The sequence below is a fragment of the Neoarius graeffei genome, chromosome 4 (assembly GCF_027579695.1).
Source record: "Neoarius graeffei isolate fNeoGra1 chromosome 4, fNeoGra1.pri, whole genome shotgun sequence".
NCBI lineage: Eukaryota > Metazoa > Chordata > Actinopteri > Siluriformes > Ariidae > Neoarius > Neoarius graeffei.
The window spans coordinates 80,570,575-80,590,000 of record NC_083572.1 but is presented as its reverse complement, the minus strand read 5'-3'; the positions used below and the strand labels follow the sequence as shown (position 1 = coordinate 80,590,000).

At 37.1% G+C, this 19,426-nt stretch overlaps 1 protein-coding gene across 1 annotated transcript in view; it reads right to left on the bottom strand.

The window, feature by feature from the left end:
• The window catches only part of inpp5d (inositol polyphosphate-5-phosphatase D), a 52,251-nt gene extending 34,565 nt beyond the window's left edge, over nt 1-17,686 (bottom strand). Inside the window, exons 1-12 of the mRNA XM_060919808.1 lie at nt 17,331-17,686; nt 16,097-16,160; nt 11,290-11,425; nt 10,813-10,966; nt 10,416-10,556; nt 10,158-10,248; nt 9,980-10,057; nt 9,761-9,838; nt 8,461-8,584; nt 8,026-8,132; nt 7,632-7,734; nt 4,430-4,626 (exon numbers count right to left, since the gene is read on the bottom strand). Coding sequence (XP_060775791.1) covers nt 4,430-4,626; nt 7,632-7,734; nt 8,026-8,132; nt 8,461-8,584; nt 9,761-9,838; nt 9,980-10,057; nt 10,158-10,248; nt 10,416-10,556; nt 10,813-10,966; nt 11,290-11,425; nt 16,097-16,160; nt 17,331-17,470 — 1,413 coding nt within the window. The 5' untranslated portion in view covers nt 17,471-17,686. The remainder of the gene's footprint in view (nt 1-4,429; nt 4,627-7,631; nt 7,735-8,025; nt 8,133-8,460; nt 8,585-9,760; nt 9,839-9,979; nt 10,058-10,157; nt 10,249-10,415; nt 10,557-10,812; nt 10,967-11,289; nt 11,426-16,096; nt 16,161-17,330) is intronic.
• Between the last annotated feature and the right edge of the window lie 1,740 nt (nt 17,687-19,426).

The following is a 19,426-nucleotide window of genomic DNA, read 5'->3' as shown; positions in this document are numbered from 1 at the left end:
TTGTTTTACCAACAAGTAAATGTATAACCCCATTTCCAGAACAGTTGGGATACTTTCCAAAATGCACTAAAAATAAAAATCTGTGATTTGTTAATTTGTGTGAACCTTTATTTAACTGACAAAAGTACAAAAAAAGATTTTCAATAGTTTTGACCAACATAATTGTATTTTGTAAATATAAATTAAGTTTGAATTCGATGCCTGCAACACACTCAAAGTTGGAACAGAGGCATTATTAACATTGTGTTGCATTACCTTTCCTTTTAATAACACTTTTTAATCGTATGGGATCTGAGGATAATAATTGTTGTGGTTTTGCAATTAGAATTTTTGTCCGTTCTTGCTTGATACAAGACTAAAGCTGCTCAACAGTCCGTGGCCGTCACTGTCTGATTCTCCTTATCATGATGCGCCATACATTCTCAACAAGGTCAAGGTATCTTTAATGTCCCCTGAGGGCAATTCATTTTGCAGCCAGCAGAAAAAAACACACTCACCAACAATAAATACAGTCACAATTGAGACATAAAAAACATAAAAACATGAATACATAAATAATTAGAACAATAAAAACATTCATCAAGAAGTGTTTAAAAGGACGGTTACAGCAGGTAAAAATGAGTTTTTGAATCTGTTGGTTCTACAACCTTTTAAAACAAATCTGCGTCCGGATGTTAAAAGGGAGAACTCTGAGAACAGGGGGTGACTGGGGTCAGCTAAAATTGCCTGTGCTTTTTCGAGTGACCTGATTTTATGGAGAGTGGAGATGTTGTTCAGGGGGGTATTGGCAATTTTGCTACAGAGACTGATGTTAAAAATACGGTTCTTATTTTTCTGTGTCAGCAACCCAAACCAGCAGATAAAAGAAAAAGTAAGAACAGATTCAATAAAACAACTGTAAAACATTCTCATAAAACTGCTATCCATGTTAAAATTCCTCAGTTTACGATACAAATGCATACGTTGGTGAGCTTTCTTGCATACAGTGTCCACATGTTTGTCAAAAGTAAATCTGTAGTCGATTATGGTACCCAAGTATTTGTACTCCTCCACAGCTTCAACTACCTGACCATTAATATATACAGGGGAGATGACATCTTTGTTTTTTCTAAAATCAATGATCATTTCTTTAGTTTTGCTGACGTTTATGTCTAAAAAGGATGACTTACACCAGTTAATAAAATCAGACACCACTGAGCCATGATCAGGATCATCTGACTTTAAAAGAGACACAATAACAGAGTCGTCAGCAAACTTTAAAATATGCCGTCCTGTGTGCTGGCTTTGACACAAATGTGTGTATAAAACAAATAAAAGGGGGGAAAGAACACAACCCTGCGGTGAACCAGTGGAGGAGAGCAAAGCATCAGATAAAACATCATTGACCCTGACACGTTAGGATCTGGCGGTTAAACAAATCCATCAACCAAGAAATAAGACCAGGGTCAATGTTATGTGTGTTCTTTAACCTATTAGCTAAAATATGTGGCTGGATACAGTTAAAAGCAGAGGAAAAATCAATAAAAAGACGTGCAAAGGTGTTACTGTAGCTGCCTCAAGGTGTGAGAGCACCAAATTCAGTAAAGTGCATATGGCATCGTCCACCCCTCTACCTGGCCTATAGGCGAATTGCAATGGGTCCAAGTTGGTTTTCACAGTGGATAATAGTGCATTCTTAACTATCTTCTCAAATGACTTCATAACAAGGGATGTAAGGGCCACGGGCCTGTAGTCATTCAGCTGTTTTGGAGCTCTGTTTTTAGGGATGGGGACAATAATGGAATCTTTCCATGAGCAAGGGACCTTACTGAGATGGAGGGAGCGTCTAAAAATATAGCAAAAAATATCAGACAACTGATCTGCACAATTCTTGAGTAAGCGGCCACTGACACCATCAGGGCCTGGACTTTTCCTCTCCTCCACACCCTGGAAAAGTCTCCGGACCATACCCTCCTCAATGTGGACGGGATTTTGGCCCACTGTCACAGCCTTAAAATGGGATTGTTCCACTGCAAAGTTGTGTGTATTAAAACGGTTATAAAAAACATTCAGTTCATTTGAAAGTTCATAGTCAGACATGTTGCCGTGAGAAATAGAACATTTCTTGGTTTTCATACCCATCATGGATTTCACCCCTTCCCATGCAGGGCGGGAGCGGCCGGCACAAAGCAGGCTCTCCACTCTATGTTTATAGCTACACTTGGCAACCTTAAGTTCTTTCTTAACTTGTTTTTGTAGCTCTCTATACTTAGTAGTGTACCCCTGGTAAAAACAAATGTTACGCTGGTTTATTAAGTTTTTAACTGATTTGGAAATCCATGGTTTGTTGTTCGGAAAGAAAGAAACCTGTTTGAGTGGAATAACCAAGTCCTCACAGAAGGTTACATATGTTGACACAGTCTCTGTGAGATTGGAGACAGCTCTGGACTGGCAGCAGGTCAGTTAAGCACATGCACTCTGTGTCTACAAAGCCACACTGTTGTAGCCCATGCAGAATGAGGCCTGGCATTGTCCCTGCTCAAGTAAGCATGGACTTCATGGGAAGAGATGCCACCTTGATGGCAACATGTGTCTCTCAAAAATCCCAATATACGCTTCCGTGTCAATGTTACCTTCACACACATGCAACTCACCCATGCCATGGGTAGTGATGGACCCCATACCATCACAGATGCTGGCTTATGCACTTTTCTCTGATAACAAACTGGATGGTCATGTTAACTTTTGGCACGGGGAACTTAACGTCTGGTTTTCCTGAAAACAAGCTGAAATGTGGACTCATCTGACCACAGCACACGTTTCCACCATCTTTCGGTCCATCTGAGATGAGTTCAGACCCAAAGAAATCGGCAGTGTTTTTGCACAGAATTGATGAATGGGTTTCTCCTTGTGTAATACAGTTTCAGGTTGCATTTCTGGATGCAGCGGCAGACTGTGTTAAGTGACAACAATTTTCCGAAATACCCCTGAGCCCATGTGGCTATATTTGTCACATAAGCATGTCAGTTTCTCAGGCAGTGCTGCTTGAGGCCTCGAAGGTCACATACATTCAACAGTGGCTTCTGACTTTGCCCTTTACACAATATTATGTACTGTAGATTTAGAAAGACCTAAAATCTTGCATTGAGAAATGTTCTTTTTGAATTGACTAACAGTTCTCTCATGAATTTTGGCACAAGGGGGTGAGCCACATCCCAACCTTGCTTGCAAAGACTGAGCCTTTGGTGCATGCTCCTTTTATACCTGATCATGTTACCAATGAACTTGCTGGTGGACTCTTCCAAAATGATGTTACATGAATATCCTATTAAATTTTCAGTCTTATTTTACCTCTGTTCCAACTATTTTTTTTGAGTGTGTTGCAGGCATCAAATTCTAACTTCTCATCTCATCTCATTATCTGTAGCCGCTTTATCCTGTTCTACAGGGTCGCAGGCAAGCTGGAGCCTATCCCAGCTGACTACGGGCGAAAGGCGGGGTACACCCTGGACAAGTCGCCAGGTCATCACAGGGCTGACACATAGACACAGACAACCATTCACACTCACATTCACACCTACGGTCAATTTAGAGTCACCAGTTAACCTAACCTGCATGTCTTTGGACTGTGGGGGAAACCGGAGCACCCGGAGGAAACCCACGCGGACACGGGGAGAACATGCAAACTCCGCACAGAAAGGCCCTCGCCGGCCACGGGGCTCGAACCCGGACCTTCTTGCTGTGAGGCGACAGCGCTAACCACTACACCACCGTGCCGCCCCAAATTCTAACTTCAATTTATTTATTAAATTGAATTAAGTTGGTCAGTAAAACTATTGAAAATCTTTTCTTTGTACTTTCGTCAGTTAAATAAAGGCTCACGTGAATTAACAAATCATAGATTTTTGTTTTTATTGCATTTTGGAAAATATCCCGACTTTTCTGGAAATGGGGTTTGTATGATGTTTTCTCATGTCATGGACTGCTCACATGTAGTCCACTTTCACATGATTTATTTATTTTCACATGTGATTTATTACCTGATTGATTTATTATCAGGTGTGATTTTTTTTTACACTATTCACTATCACAGTATTTTACATATGATTTTTTTCCCCCCAGTGTGGTTTCATTTTTCAGAAGTAGTTTCCCCTCACACGAGGGCAAACAATATTAAAATGCACTTTCACACATGATCATATTCATGTAACATGCAGAAGTTTGTGATTTTTCCATAAAGAAATACTTATTAAATAAAAAAGATTAAATAAACAGTTATTGGAAGCACGCATTTGTACTCTTCTGTAACAGACTACTTTCTCCCCTTTTTTTCTCACACAGACACAATTTCTGTCAAAATAGGTGATATTAGGAAACAAAATTGAGCCTCAATACAGATGACGTTCATATGAATATTGGTATATCATGTACCGTATATAGAGTGCTGTACCTGTTTAAAGCTGATGTTTGTGATGTCCCTGAGGGTTCCCCTCACTATATCGATCCAATCCTTTTCTCCCAGTGGGTCTTCCTGAGTTCCAATGACATAGATATCATGTGGGATCTGACTGGTTGTGTCATCGTAGGTCTTCCCTTGCCCCTTGGACTGAAACCATGAGGTAATATTGGAGGGTGGGTTGGCATTTCCTGGGAACAAGAGAACACTAAGTGTTTCATTTAAATTCAGTGCACTGAGATCAAATTGAACAGATATAACAGGAATAACACACATGACTTCATTAGTTTTAAAGAAATCTGGATGTAGATTTAGGTCCTGAGAAACTTTGGGAGGAACTAGACTCAAACGTGAGCCCACAGTCTTGTGGATGACACAGCATAGTGGGTTTACAATCATTACACTTTTACAGTACTAAGTATGGCATACAAATGCCTGCAAAAAGAAAAATATATTATACAGACAATTCTTAAAGCATCGAACTATAGAGGCAGAGGAAAAATATAGAAAAAATAAAAATAAATTAACTAATATTATGAGGATATGTAAGAAAGACTATTATAATAAATTAGTGGAGAAAAATAAAAACAATATTAAAGGTATATGGACTGTACTAAATGGTATTGTGAGAAATGGATCCAAAACTACAAATTACCCGGAGTACTACACTGAAACTGACAAGACAATAAATAATATGGAGGATGTGGTGAATGGTTTTAACCAATTCTTTGTAAATGTGGGACCAGATTTAGCAGCAAAAATAAAGGAACCCGAGACAACACAATGTGGGGACATAGAAGATATGGGGGACAGAAATCCAAGTACAATTTTTCTAACTGCAACTGATGATGAAGAAATTATGCAAATTGTAAGAAAATGTAAAAACAAAACCTCTGCTGACTGGAATGATATAGACATGTTAACAGTAAAGACAGTTATTGAGGGAATTGTGAAACCACTCACCCACATCTGCAATTTATCTTTTCAATCAGGTACATTTCCAGACAAAATGAAAATTGCAAAAGTGATGCCATTGTTTAAATGGAGATAGACATCATTTCACAAACTACAGGCCTGTTTCTTTACTCCCCCAATTCTCCAAAATACTCGAAAAACTTTTTTCAGATAGACTGGACAAATTCATTGAAAAACACAACCTCCTTACGGACAGTCAATATGGATTCAGAACGGACAGATCAACATCAATGGCACTAATGGAACTAATAGAGGAAATCACAAACTGTATAGACAATAAAAAAAATAGCAATTGGAGTATTTGTGGACCTAAAAAAAGCATTCGATACCATTGATCACAGTATATTATTAAGTAAACTAGAAAAGTGTGGTGTTAGGGGAGTTGGGTGGAGCTGGCTGTCGAGCTATCTAAGAAACAGGCAACAGTTTGTGCAGATAGGTGACCATAAATCTGATTTCATGAACATTACATGCAGGGTACCACAGGGGTCAATATTAGGTCCGAAATTATTCATATTATATATCAATGACATATGTAGAGTTTTGCAAGTACTGAAATTTGTTTTGTTTGCAGATGACACCAATATTTTTTTGTTCCGGTGAGAATTTGCAGCAGACTTTGGAGACATTCACAACTGAAATAAATAAAGTAAAACTATGGTTTGACAAAAATAAATTATCATTAAATCTAAGCAAAACAAAGATCATGTTGTTTGGGAGACACAAAATAGATTGTAATGTAGAATTGATAATAGACAATACTAAGATAGAAATGGTACAGGAAATTAAATTTCTTGGTGTGATTTTGGATCATAAAGTCTGCTGGAAACCTCATGTAGGATACATACGAGCAAAACTGGCAAAGTGCTCAGCAATTCTGTGGAAAGCAAAACATATTCTTGATTGCAAATCTTTGCGTACTCTATATTACTCGTTATTTTTGCCATATCTGACTTACTGTGTCGAAGTCTGGGGAAACACCTACAAAACCACTCTACAGCCGATATGTACAATACAGAAAAGAGCAATAAGGACAATAAACAAAACAGGATACAGAGATCACACAAACTCACTATTCATAAACTCACACATGTTGAAATTTATGGATCTGGTCAAATTCAGAACAGCACAAATAATGTACAAAGCGAGAAATAATCTATTGCCAAAAAATATACAAGGAATGTTTAGTGAGAGAGAGGGGAGACCTAAATTTTAAAAAAACAAAGGTTCGAACAAATATGAAAAGCATGTGCGTATCGAGCTGTGGGGTGACTTTATGGAACAGACTGGAGACAGAAATAAAACAAAGTGCAAATATAAATCTGTTTAAAAAAAGGTACAAAAAAATATTTTTAAACAAGTATATGGAAGAGGAAGTATGTTAACGGAGGATGATGAGGGATAAATCTATAAATAGAATAGGGTTGATTGTTATATTAGAACTAACTTAGTATATGGTATATATGGTACCGTATATATTTATTTATGGGGATAGTGTATATATTTATATTTACAGGGATAGGTATGTAGTAGATATTTATTTTTGTAATTATATATTTATATAGATATGAAGTGTATATATGGTATATAGTATATATATATTTTTGTAGTTATATATGGTATGTAGTATATATTTATATTTGTAATTATATATTTATATATATATTTATGAAGTGTATATATGGTATGTAGTATATATTTTTGTAATTATATATTTATATAGATATTCATGAAGTGTATATATGGTATATATTTTTATAGGTGTATTAATGTAGTTTGGATTTCGGGGTAGTTAAAAAGGGGTGGGAAATTAAAAAAGTATTGTACTTCTTCCCACTCCTTTTTCGAACAATATGCGGTGTTTTGTAATGTCTTAGCTCTTTATGTTATTTTTTTAAATTTCTCGTTTTCTTTCTTTTGTATGTACAAATAGTTACATACATTTTTTTATACATGTTCGAAATAAATAAATTCATTCATTCATATGGTGAATGTTTGAGCATATTGTGAATAAGAGTCCTAGGATGTGATTAGCCAATCTTTATGATTACAGCAGCAGTTCCTTGGTACAAACCTACAGCATTCAGATGAGATTATTAACTGAAGCAAGGGTGAGAGTTTCTGTGTTGAGTGTAAAGTTGGATAAAAGCTGTTGAAGTAGAAATTTGGTCTGGAGCAATTAGTTCTGCAACACTGAAGACAGTGCTGATGACACACTTACCCATGTTCCATGTGCCAACAAATAAGCTGATCATATCCGGCTCGGCCTTATCTGAATGTTTGTTTTTCATCTGCTGAAGTAATTGACAGAAACCTTCTCTCTTCTGAAAAACACACACACACACACACACACACACACACACACACACACGTACTTAGGTCCATGTGAGAACTGAATCACTTCTTTCTTTCTTTCTTTCTTTCTTTAATATCCAGACATGCGGTTTTATGTGATTAAAAAAAAAGAGAGAAGAAGAAGAGAAGCCAAAATACGCTGTGACTTTGTAATGATAAAATTTGGAAATTAATGCTGCCTACAGAACCGGATAAATGCAAATATATTCTTAACATTTACAAATAACTTCTGGACCAATGTATTCATGGTGCAGCTTCACCTTGGTGTCATTAAAGACAAATTCTTTACGCTGGGTCTTCTCCTTCTCAGTCTCCACCACTATCTCCAGTTTGGTGTGCATTTTCTTGGACTTCACCAACTGCAAGACTACATGATGGCAAACAGATTCATACCATTAGTCATTTCTTCTTATTTAAGTTCCGTATTAAGTCATTTTGATGCATAGGACTTCCTTAAATACTATTTAGGAAATGTTGACTGTATACAGCATGTCTGCAGCTCAGAACAGTCTTTTGAAAGATTTTCTGAATAAAAAAACAGACACCTTGCACATGTTAATCCTGTGGCTTTACCATTGTTAATGAGAGAGCGTCATGAGCCAATGAGGGATGACAAGTCATTTCCTCTTTAAGGTTACTAAACACATGAGCACTTTCACACGTTTCATTATTTTCATAAAAGAGCAACAACATACTTTTATTGTGCACAAAGTATTTGTCCTCAGGTCCATCTTTGGATTTCTTGAAGTAAACTTTCCCACCTTCTACATCAACTTTTAGGAACATTTTGTTTGAAATGCCAAGGGAGTCTGATTTCACCTGTTAGAACACAAAACAGGAAACACAACATATAAATAAAAATGTGTCTTATGAAATGTTTAAAAAAAAAAACTCTGTATAGAAATAGTGCTCAGTCCACAAACACCCAGATGCAATGTCACAATACTCTTCTACATAGGGAAACATGACTGTCCCTTATTTGCATGTGGCTGTGGAAAGCAAATGAATAGAGGAACCAATGGAACATGTTCACATTTTCACCGCTGCAACACAGTGAGAGCGATCAGATATGCGGCCAGTCTTAAAATGCTTGCGACATGTAACTACATGCATAAATATATATCTTTTATACACTTATACCACAGAGATGTTGAATTCTTGATGCTGATTGGTTAGATTAATTAGGTGTCGATTAATTTTCTAAAACAGCACCTTCGACATTAGTTCTGACTACAAGGCAAATCACAGGTATTAACGCTCTCTTTCTCATATGTTCTTGTTTCCACAGTAACACTGTGACTTGTTGGCTAGATGTACCATATACATGAAAAAAAAAGTGCGTATAATTTCTCTGAGGAGATTAACATTTTTGAAGGGTCCTTCAGTGTCGGCGATAACAATCAGTGGTAAAGATTTCCTGCACGGGAAAAATATTCAAGACAGAGGGCTTTGCGGTTTCTCAGAAACATAACAAGCTGCTTTCTCATCTGCGTTCTTGTCTTATTAACTTCAACAAAGAGAAAAAAGGGAGGTTGATCAAGGAATGACAGTAATAATGAAAAGCTTATTGTAGTAATGTTGTTATGATGTAATTGATAACAGGAACTGTTTCATAATGTTAAATGCAATTTTAAACTGATAAAGCATACAATGTGTCATTCGATGATAAATAAAAAAAAATGGCTAGCTTTGACAAATTCCCGTAGTATAAGATAAATAATAATAATAATAATAATAATAATAATAATAATAATAATAATGTCAAGATGTGCTGTTGTAGGAAAACTATCAACTCCCCTTCATGTCAGGCAACAACAAATCAACCTGTCATTGTTTATTTAGATATGTCTGTGTGCAGGTATCGGCACATATCTGGGGGTGTGTAACCTACATTTCTTTTTTAATACCTCCTCTTTATATTATGTATATTATGTGTTTAATCTTATATGCAATGTGCGTGTATGCACATATATATATATATAAATTCTTTCTTACTTCAAACGTAACAGGTGGTATAAGTGACTTCCTGTGACCTCCATCATATCCAGCAGATTCAAATACTGTATTCTTAGCCTGGGAAACAGAAAGCATGTTTGACAGTAAATCCTTGCAGAGTTGTCTTGAAAACAAGGGTTTTGTATTACAAGAAAAAGAAAGAAAGAAACATGACATACAGCATGAATCACACCGAAAGGGAAAAAAAAATTATAATACCTTGTCTTCAATTGAATACAAAAGCTTGGTCAGTTGCTCAAGTCTAAAACTCACAGACAGGCTGGCATCAAGTGAGAGCTAAAACAAAAAACAAGCTCAGCATGTAGGAATCACCAGATACAGAGATTTTAGTTTATTTTACAATTAAAAAATAATTTAGCTGATAAAGCACAGTTACCTGTCCTCGAAGTCTCCCACCTCCAGGTGACATGGGCTGGTCTACAATTTTCTGTAAGGCCTCCAGAGTGGGAAGTGTACGAGAAATCTCACTACAAAAAGTAAAAAGAGAAAATATCAGAAATATTAAAGAGTAAATTGAAATTAGATCAAATTTTGGTGAATAGGAATTTGTATACCTTTTATTTCATTTATCGGTATGTTTAAAAATGCCAGTGGATTTTCATTTCCTTCAGCATCAAGCTCAGCTGATTTATACCTGTTGAGGTTCTTGCAGATGGTCTTGAGAAGCTTCTTCAGGTTGGGGAGAGTGGGGTTCCCATTTTGTACCTGGTCCACATCCAGACCCACAGCCGAGCTGAAGTAATCCTGGATTGCCATTTGATGTTCTTCAGAGATGCTGCATGTTAAACAAGTCAGTTGGATTGCAGTGAGAGATGCAGAATAACACTATACCAGATAAGTACAACTCTTAACAAACACAGTATATAGCCATATGATCACCTAACCAATGCTCATTATTTTTAACAGAACCATAGTATCAGTCATAGTTAAAAGTATTGTTAGTCATTTTAGTATAAATCGTTTTATAGTATAAATAATTTAGTAATGTGAGATATTGTGGTATCGATAACATGGAATAAATCATGTAGTACTGTGACATGTCGACATGCTGCACCCGCTGAAGGTAAGTGTCTACGATGGACACACGGCTTTGCTCTATTGTCTTTACAGGCTCGGCATGGGAATCTCTATTTTCGCTGGGTGTGAAGTTCCGCGGTGGAAGCTGAGGAGGTAAACTGAACTGCTCTGTGGGAATTGAGATTAACAGAACCAAATTATAAAGCGTCCACCACTGGTTAGACACACAATAAATTCTTGCATGCATAAATTGAACTGTGACTCAGAGCCCCAGTGCATACAGAAAAATAATTTTCAAGTTGTAGCTTTGCTGGTATTTTGCATCTTTATTATTAAAGAAAGCCACACCACCTTCACATGCCCGGAGGTACAGAAGAGAATGCCACTGCACAATCAAGCTATAGTACAATTTACTCTAGTACTATTAGGACAAATAGTACAATAGGGCAACACAATCTTATCAAGAACTTCTTAGCAATCCTGATTCCTACCTGATTCATCTTCTGGCTCCTCCTCCTTCTGTACAGGATACTGCAGATGTGTGACTAAACCCATGTTCTCCTTATAGTACGCGTCCACCAGCTCTGAGAGCACAGAGAAGAACCGAATGGGGACACCTTCAGATGCCTGAAAACACAGGGAATGGATAGCAAAGGCTTTTAGTGCATTCATAGCACATACAGCTGAGTGCAAAAGTTTCTATCTGTCTTGGTTTCAAAATATAAAAAAAGAAATTGACGATTATGATTATACTTTAGATCCATTAACTAAGCATTACAGTTCACTCGGGTCAAAGTTCAATGTGTGTTTTAAAATATCTGAATATGAAATGAACGTATTTCCAAAACACAGTGCTCTGTCATCCATGTATAGCTATTTCCTGTTTAAACAAACAAACAAACAAACAAACAAACAAACAAACAAACAAACAAACAAACAAACGCCAATAAAGATCAGTGAGTACATTTAAGTCCATAATGATCAGTATGAACAACACCTAAATGAAGATGTTTGTGGTTATTAATTAGCAAAATTCAGACCTGAGGCTGAAGCAACTTTCAATATTTACACCTGGAGATCAGAGTTCATGCTGTAAACTGCCCCCCCCAAAAAAAAAAAAAAAAATGCAGATTTTTTTTTTTTAGTCATGGATTGGATAAACATATTTAAAGTCAAATAATATTTGCTAACTTTTGTTATTTATCTAACATTACTTGTGATGTATTAACACTTCAAGGTTTGTTAATCTTAACTAATGCATTAAATGCTTCTTAAGGAAACCTTAAAGTGTCATCATTTTTTAATTATGTTGAAAGCATTTGAATTTAAATGACATTTAATTACTGTGGAAACTATTAGCTTATTATGCACCTTGAAAAACTATTATGTGTTGGTTATCACCATAAAACTATGAAGGCTTAGCTGAAAAAAAGAAGAAGAAGAAGAAGAAGAAGAAGAAGAAGAAGAAGAAGAAGCCATCTGAGTGATAATACAAATGTGCAGATATTTCATGGTCTATTGGTACATTTTCTTCTATGAAGTTCTTTTTTTCTTCCAAAATAAGATTGTTAAAAAAACAGTTTTATTGTACTGTCTCATTTCAGCAGGTTCAGTTTCATTCTGAAATGAGTAAAGGAAAAAAATAGTCTGTTTGGGTGTGGTACCTGGCCTCAAGGGAGAAAAAGTTCTCTCAAGTGATCGTGGGCAATGTGGCATGAAGTACAGTAAGCATTAAGCTCTAGTAGAGAAATTCATACAGGTAGGTGACAAATTGAAATATAAACCGGTGTCTCTGATATGCCGTGGAGACGATTTTGCTTGCATGGGTTGGATCCATTTGCCCCCTTAAAGCAAAGGTTCCCAGCCTTTGTCCTGGAGTATCCACTTAATGGTGTTATGAGGATGAAAATGATCATAAACTATGGCCTTCACAGTCACCAGAACTCAACCAAATTGAACACCTATGGGAGATTTTGGAGCGACATTTTCTCAACCACCATCATCAAATAACGGAGGTAATATCTGTTGGAAGAAGGGTGTTGGATCCTCCAATACAGTTCCAGAGACTTATAAAACCTACGCCAAAGTGCATTATAACTGTTTTGTTGGCTTATGATGTCCCAACACCTTACTAAGACACATATTGGGTTTGTCACCCATCTACATGTAGCCTAGTTTGTTTTTTGGTATGACAATAGCAAAGAAAAATCTATTCACGGCACTGTTTTACCGCTTGTTGCACTGTTCCACCTAAGGCAGCGTTATTTAGGTTGGCATCCATTTTAGTGATCTTGGTCGCAACATGGCTGTCAGTAGTAGCTATAGCTGTGTTAGAAGAGATTGTCTCCCACACACTTTTCACACGTTTCAACATGCCCTGCTAACCACTTTTTATCAACTCTAATGAGAGATGAAAAACTTGCATTTCAGAAAGTTTCCATTCAGGGCCAAGTGCAAGAGGAACCCTGTGGCCTGCCTTACGCCTACACTAAAGGATAATTTAAAACAGAAGCTTTGGTATAATTCAGGGCTAAAAGAGGAAGAACCACAATGCAGACAGATATTAAAAATGTTTCTGCAGTTTTGCACATGACAGAGCATCTATTGCATGTCATGTCAACTTCTACAAGGGTACAAAAATGTTCTTGAGAGCCAAGTTTTCAAAAATGGCATGTACAAAGTGCATTTTAATACGTTTGCTTTGTATCTTGTTGGCACTAAATGGACCTTCCATGGTCAATACAGTTTTGCACTGTTTAATCTAATACACAGTAAAAGCAGCAAGTGGTGTTGCAGCTGCAGTGGCGTGCTTTTACCCCAATGTCTGCAGTACAGAGGCAAGAATAGAGTCTGCCTAAAGAGACAAGACACCCACACACCAGAGGCAGGGTGTCCACAGCAGCTGAGCAGACAGCTGCCATGAGGCCACACGTTCATAGAAAAACTAAAAACACCCTTAACCAAACCCTCAAAAGTTCGTAGGATGTTAGATATCTGTGATTGCTTGCTGTGAAACTTAGCAAATTTAACAAGCAACTTGTGAGTCTTCAGCAGGTGGCATGCTAAAAATACCGAAACGTCACATTAATCACAGATGTGACTTTAACAGATTCAGAATGATTTTTTAAAAATTACATTAAAAAAGGTAATTGACCATCCATCACCAAAATATACACATTAGATGAAATCAACTTTCAAGTGAGGTGGAATCCAATACAAACAGAGTTGAGCATTCAGGTTCAAGGGTCTTATTACCAACAATAACAGTCCTGAGGCTCAAACTCACAAAATAATCCAGTTACTGATATAGCATTAAAAAGTAAACTATAGTCTATTTCTTTGGTGTTTCTGAAAAGAAAAAACCCACAAGATAATACAGGAGCTCAGGCAACATCAAAATATGAAGTCTATTAGAAATTTCTGCTGTATTTGTTAGAGCCATTCATCAGTATTGTAGCCTGTCTGAACTACAATACACTTTGGATAAAAACATTTGACAATTTAAAAAGTAAGTGAATAATGCACAACAGAGCATGCTGTTATGACCGGGTGGTGTGATATGTCACCACCACGATGTTGAATTTTCCAATAACAGCGTGTCTTGAACGGGTTTATTCCTCTTTTATTCTTTTTCAAAATTTTTAATTATTGATGAATGTCATACTGTTTAACCCCATTTGGTGGAGAACTTACAACCCTGTTTCCCAGAAAGTTGGGACGCTGTGTAAACTGTAAATAAAACAGAATGTGATAATTTGCAAATCACAGAAACCCTATATTTCATTAAAATAGTACAAAGACAACATATCATGTATTGAAACAGATAAATCTTCTTGTTTTTTGAAAAATATATGCTCATTTTGAATTTAATGCCAGCAACATATTTCAAAAAAGTTGGGATGGGGCAACAAAAGACTGACATATTTGTTAAAAAAATAATTAATTTGCAACATGTCAGTAACATTTTAAGAATGCTATTTTAAGAATAACATTCCTCAACATAAAATTGCAAAGAATTTGGTGATCACATCATCTCCGATACATAATATCATGACAGGATTCAGAGAATCCGGAGAAATCTCTGTATGCAAAGGACAAGGACACTGGATGCCTATGATCTTCAGGCCCTCAGTTGACACCGCATTAAAAGCAGACATGTGTCTGGAGTAGAAATCACTGTATGGGCTCAGGAACACTTCAGAAAACCATTGTCTGTGAAAACAGTTCATTACTGCATCCACAAATGCAAGTTAAAACCAGATATAAACAATATCCAGAAACACCGCCACCTTCTCTGGGCCCGAGCTCTTTTACGATGGACTGAGGTGAAGTGAAAAATTGTCCTGAGGTCTGATGAATCAAAATTTGATATTCTTTTTGGAAATCATGGACACCAAGTCCTCCAGGCTAAAGAGGAGAGGGGTCATCTGATTTATTATCAGTGCACAGTTCAAAAGCCAGCATGTGTGATGGTATGAAGGTGCATTAGTGCACATGACGTGGGTAGCTTGTACATCTGGGAAGGAATCATTAATGCTGAATGATATATACGCATTTCAGAGCCATATGCTGCCATCCAGACAAAATCTTTTTCAGGGAAGGCCTTCCTTCTTTCAGTAAGACAATGCCGAACCACTTTCTGCACATATTAAAACTGCATGGCTCCATGGTAAGAGAGTCTGGGTGCTAAACTGGCCTGCCTGCAGTCCAGACCTGTCTCCCATTTAAAACATTTGGTGCATTATGAAGCGCAAAATACGACAAAGGAGACCCCAAACTGTTGAGCAACTGAAACTGTATATCAGACAAGAATGGGACAACATTTCTCTTTAAAAACTACAGCAATTGGTCTCCTCAGTTCCCAAACATTTACAGAGTGTTGTTAAAAGTAGAGGTGATGCAACACAGTGGTAAACATGCCCCTGTCCTAACTTTTTTTGAACCGTGATGCTGACAACAAATTCAAAATGAGCATTTTGTTAAAAAAAAATTCTGTTTCAACATTTGATATGTTGCTTTTGTACTATTTTAAATGAAAAACATAAGGTTTCCATGATTTGTAAATCAGCCCATTCTGTTTTTATTTGTTTTACCCAGCAAACCAACTTTTTTTTTTGGGGGGGGGGGGGGGGGGGGGGGAACGGGGTTGTACAAAGTGCTGACACTAGAGACTCTTTCCATATATACGTATATTATCTGCCATACAAGGCCTATTACTACAGAAACAATAACCTATTCGAAAGAATTCGTTCATATTAATCTATGACAGAAATTCAAGAACTCTCTGCGTTCTCTTACCTGCACAGAAAGCTTTTTCTCTTCATTGGGTAGAATTCTATAGGTATATACACAGTTCTGGTACCTGCATATGCACAAACATAATGCTGTTTCAGTTAAGGTGCATAAACTTATGAATGGCAGTTCTAATAAAATCGATGCATGTAAAATGATAATTTAATGAATTTACATTGTGCATGATTTTATGCAGAAACGAACAGGAAATGGTGAACTTTTGTGTATGTGCAAGCATTAGCAGTTTAGACAGTAACTTCTATATATAGTGTTCTCTTTCAAACCATACTCTTTCACTTTGAACAGTTACGTTGTCATTTCCCAGGTACGAAGAGTCAACTGACATTTAGATAAGCTCAGGTCTTTTGTATGCTTGCTGGTATCTATTAGTAGAGACAATTTGCATGAATATATTTAGCAGACCAGCCTGCAGCACATTTCATATTTGCTGTATATGTAAAACATTCACTTTAAGTGGCGTCTGCATGTATTTACATGGTTTAAAAACTACCACACTCAGAGTATTTCAGTGCAGTGGGTTAGGTAAGACAAAATCTATAGCCTGGACTTCCACAAACAAGCAAACAGCTTGCATTCAAGCCTTTTGTTTGTCTGGTGCAACATCACAAAAGAAACATCGACTAGATCATTGCTGTCATGCGTCATTTCTTGAAAGCCATTTCTACATACTTTAATCACCTTTTCCCCTTCACGTAAGAAGCGATAATTAGGTGTACCAGCATCTCTTAGGCTTGTGTTCAGTCTTTTATGTCTCAGTAAACATCAGGTGGTGGACAAAAGACACAGAACAGCTCTTGGTAGCTATCATACCTATATACCATTTTACATAACTGCTATAATATACAAAATCTTAAGCTATTTGTCAATAATATAGGTTTGTTTTCTGTTCCATTAGGACAATATTGAAAGGCATCCTAAAACCAGTAGTGGTAAGTCTTGTGTCACGTTATACACAACTTGTGATATTGTCCTGAAGATGTTTCTATTTCTCCTAAAATCCATAAATTAAAAAAACAAAGCAACAACAAAAAACTTGGATGATTGTCATAGAACTTTAAGATTAAACCACAAGCTGGTGACCCTTGATTTACTCTTTTTTTTTTTTTTGAAAGATCTGGGTGGTGGTGTTTTTTTTTTTTTTTGTATGCATTAGCATTGCTGCATGTTTAGCTGGCCCAGCAGAAATGACCAAACTTTGTGACCAGAGTGGTGTACTCACAGCACGCAGAGGGCATAAGCTCCTTGTATGGACTCGCTGTCTCTGAGGAGGAAGCTCCCATCCTTGGCATTTTTGGAGAGCAGGTCCTCTGCCATAGAACGAGTGATATTGCCATGGTACCAAGGCTGAAGGGACGACATCCTGTCCAGTGACCTCTTCTCTCAGCACTTACTCCTCAGATAACCTTAGCTTTGTTTGGCTTCAGCAAAACTCCAGGTCAGATTCAACGTCCCTCCAAGGCCCTTTTCATGGCGTTATTTGTGTCAGAGTGCCGTTCGTTTTCTCTCTCTCTGTCTCTCTCTCTCACACGCACACACAGGCTCTTTCTGTCTCTCTTCCTGTTAAAGACGTGAAAGCTGCAAAAAGGAAGCTACCACAAACGCAAGGCTGAACTTCCTCATTCTGCGTGCAAGTAAGAGAAAGAAGGGCCAGAGAGCAGACCGGTTTACACAGACACAGCAAAAATAAAACATGTTAGTACAAAATGTTGTGTGCATGTACATTTATATAACCATACTAATCTAAACTGAATAAATGTGTCTCCCTGATATCAGTGATGTATAATGTAACACAAATATGCAGTATGTACAAATGCACAGGGCAGAGATTCTGACACTTGCAGTTTTGATGGATTGCGATAAGTGCCTCCAGGCAACAAGGTGGTGCAAAACTGCAGAAGGTAGTGAAAGAAGCTAAAGTTGCATCTGCAATGGTGTGTCAGAGCTGTATGTTTACTTTCACAGGTCACCCATAAGTGTGCTAGTTTATGATAACATGATGAGACATACTATATACTGCAGCTGTGTGCTTATTTATACAGACTATGCATAAGAGTACTGATTTATGAAAATATAATTAGACATATAGCAGAATGATTACTTGCAAAGGTCATGCATAAGAGTATCAATTTATGATAATATTGTAAGGCAGGAGCTTTGTTTATAAAAAAAAGAAAAAAGCTCCCATGGGACAGGAAGCCATTTATCAGTCTACTCCCCTTTAAAATAAGCAATGTATAAAAATGCATATTCTCAGCCTTTCATTGTTACTCAAAAGCTTCTCCTTTTTTTGGGTCATATTGTGCAATCTTGAGTAACTAGACAGCCACACACACAGACTCAAGCACCAACACATACACTTCCAGTTCACAGTGGACCGCCACCAAAAGGGTCAGAATTTAGGCGATTCGAAGTTTTATAATAATTTCTCGTCAAGTCAAAGTCAGCAGTCAAATCTTCATTGTATCATATCCTAAACTGCTCTCTCTCTCTCTCTCTCCCTTGGGCATATCGCTGCAGTGACGTGGCCGCTCTGACGGCTTTTCTTCTAGGGAAGAATTACAGTCGTGGTTTCCTGTTGCCTTCTATTGGATTATTTATAGAGGTTTTCTCCTCTCAACTATTCACACCTACTGGCAATTTAGAGTAGCCAGTTAATCTAACTGCATGTCTTTGGATGGCAGGGGAAACCAGAGCGCCCAAAGGAAACCCATGCAAACTCCACCACGCAGAAAGGTGAAACGTGAGGTTCGAACCTGGAACCTTCTTGCTGTGAGGTGACAGTGCTAACCACTGCACCACCGTGCCACCCCCTAAACTGCTACTGAATCAAATCCAAGTAAAAGTCAGTTAGTTGGGTCCTGGAGGGCAGAGGAAGGGTGAGTCATGAGGCCATATTAGTCCATTTCAGAAGGCTGTAGTAGTTGATAATCGGTATAGTTTGAGTCATGTAGAAGTAACTAATATTTATAGCATAAACTATATTATTTAGTATTATAACATGCAAAACTTAGCTAAGTCCAAGTCTTAAATCATAGATTAGAAAGTGCTGGTCAAGTTAAAAGTCATGAATTTTTTTTTTACCTAAATTGGACTTTAAGTCCAATAAACTAATCACTGTATATTAATGAGTTATAATCAATAGTGCGATTGTAATTGTATACAAAGTAAATAATCTTATTATATTGACTTACGTTGAAAAGAACAATTCAAAGGATTCTTCCTTAAAGCAAATGAAGCCGGCATTGTTGTTACAACCATACATTTACTACCAAAACACTCATAGCTATATTAAAGGTTATTGAAATAACACTGTTA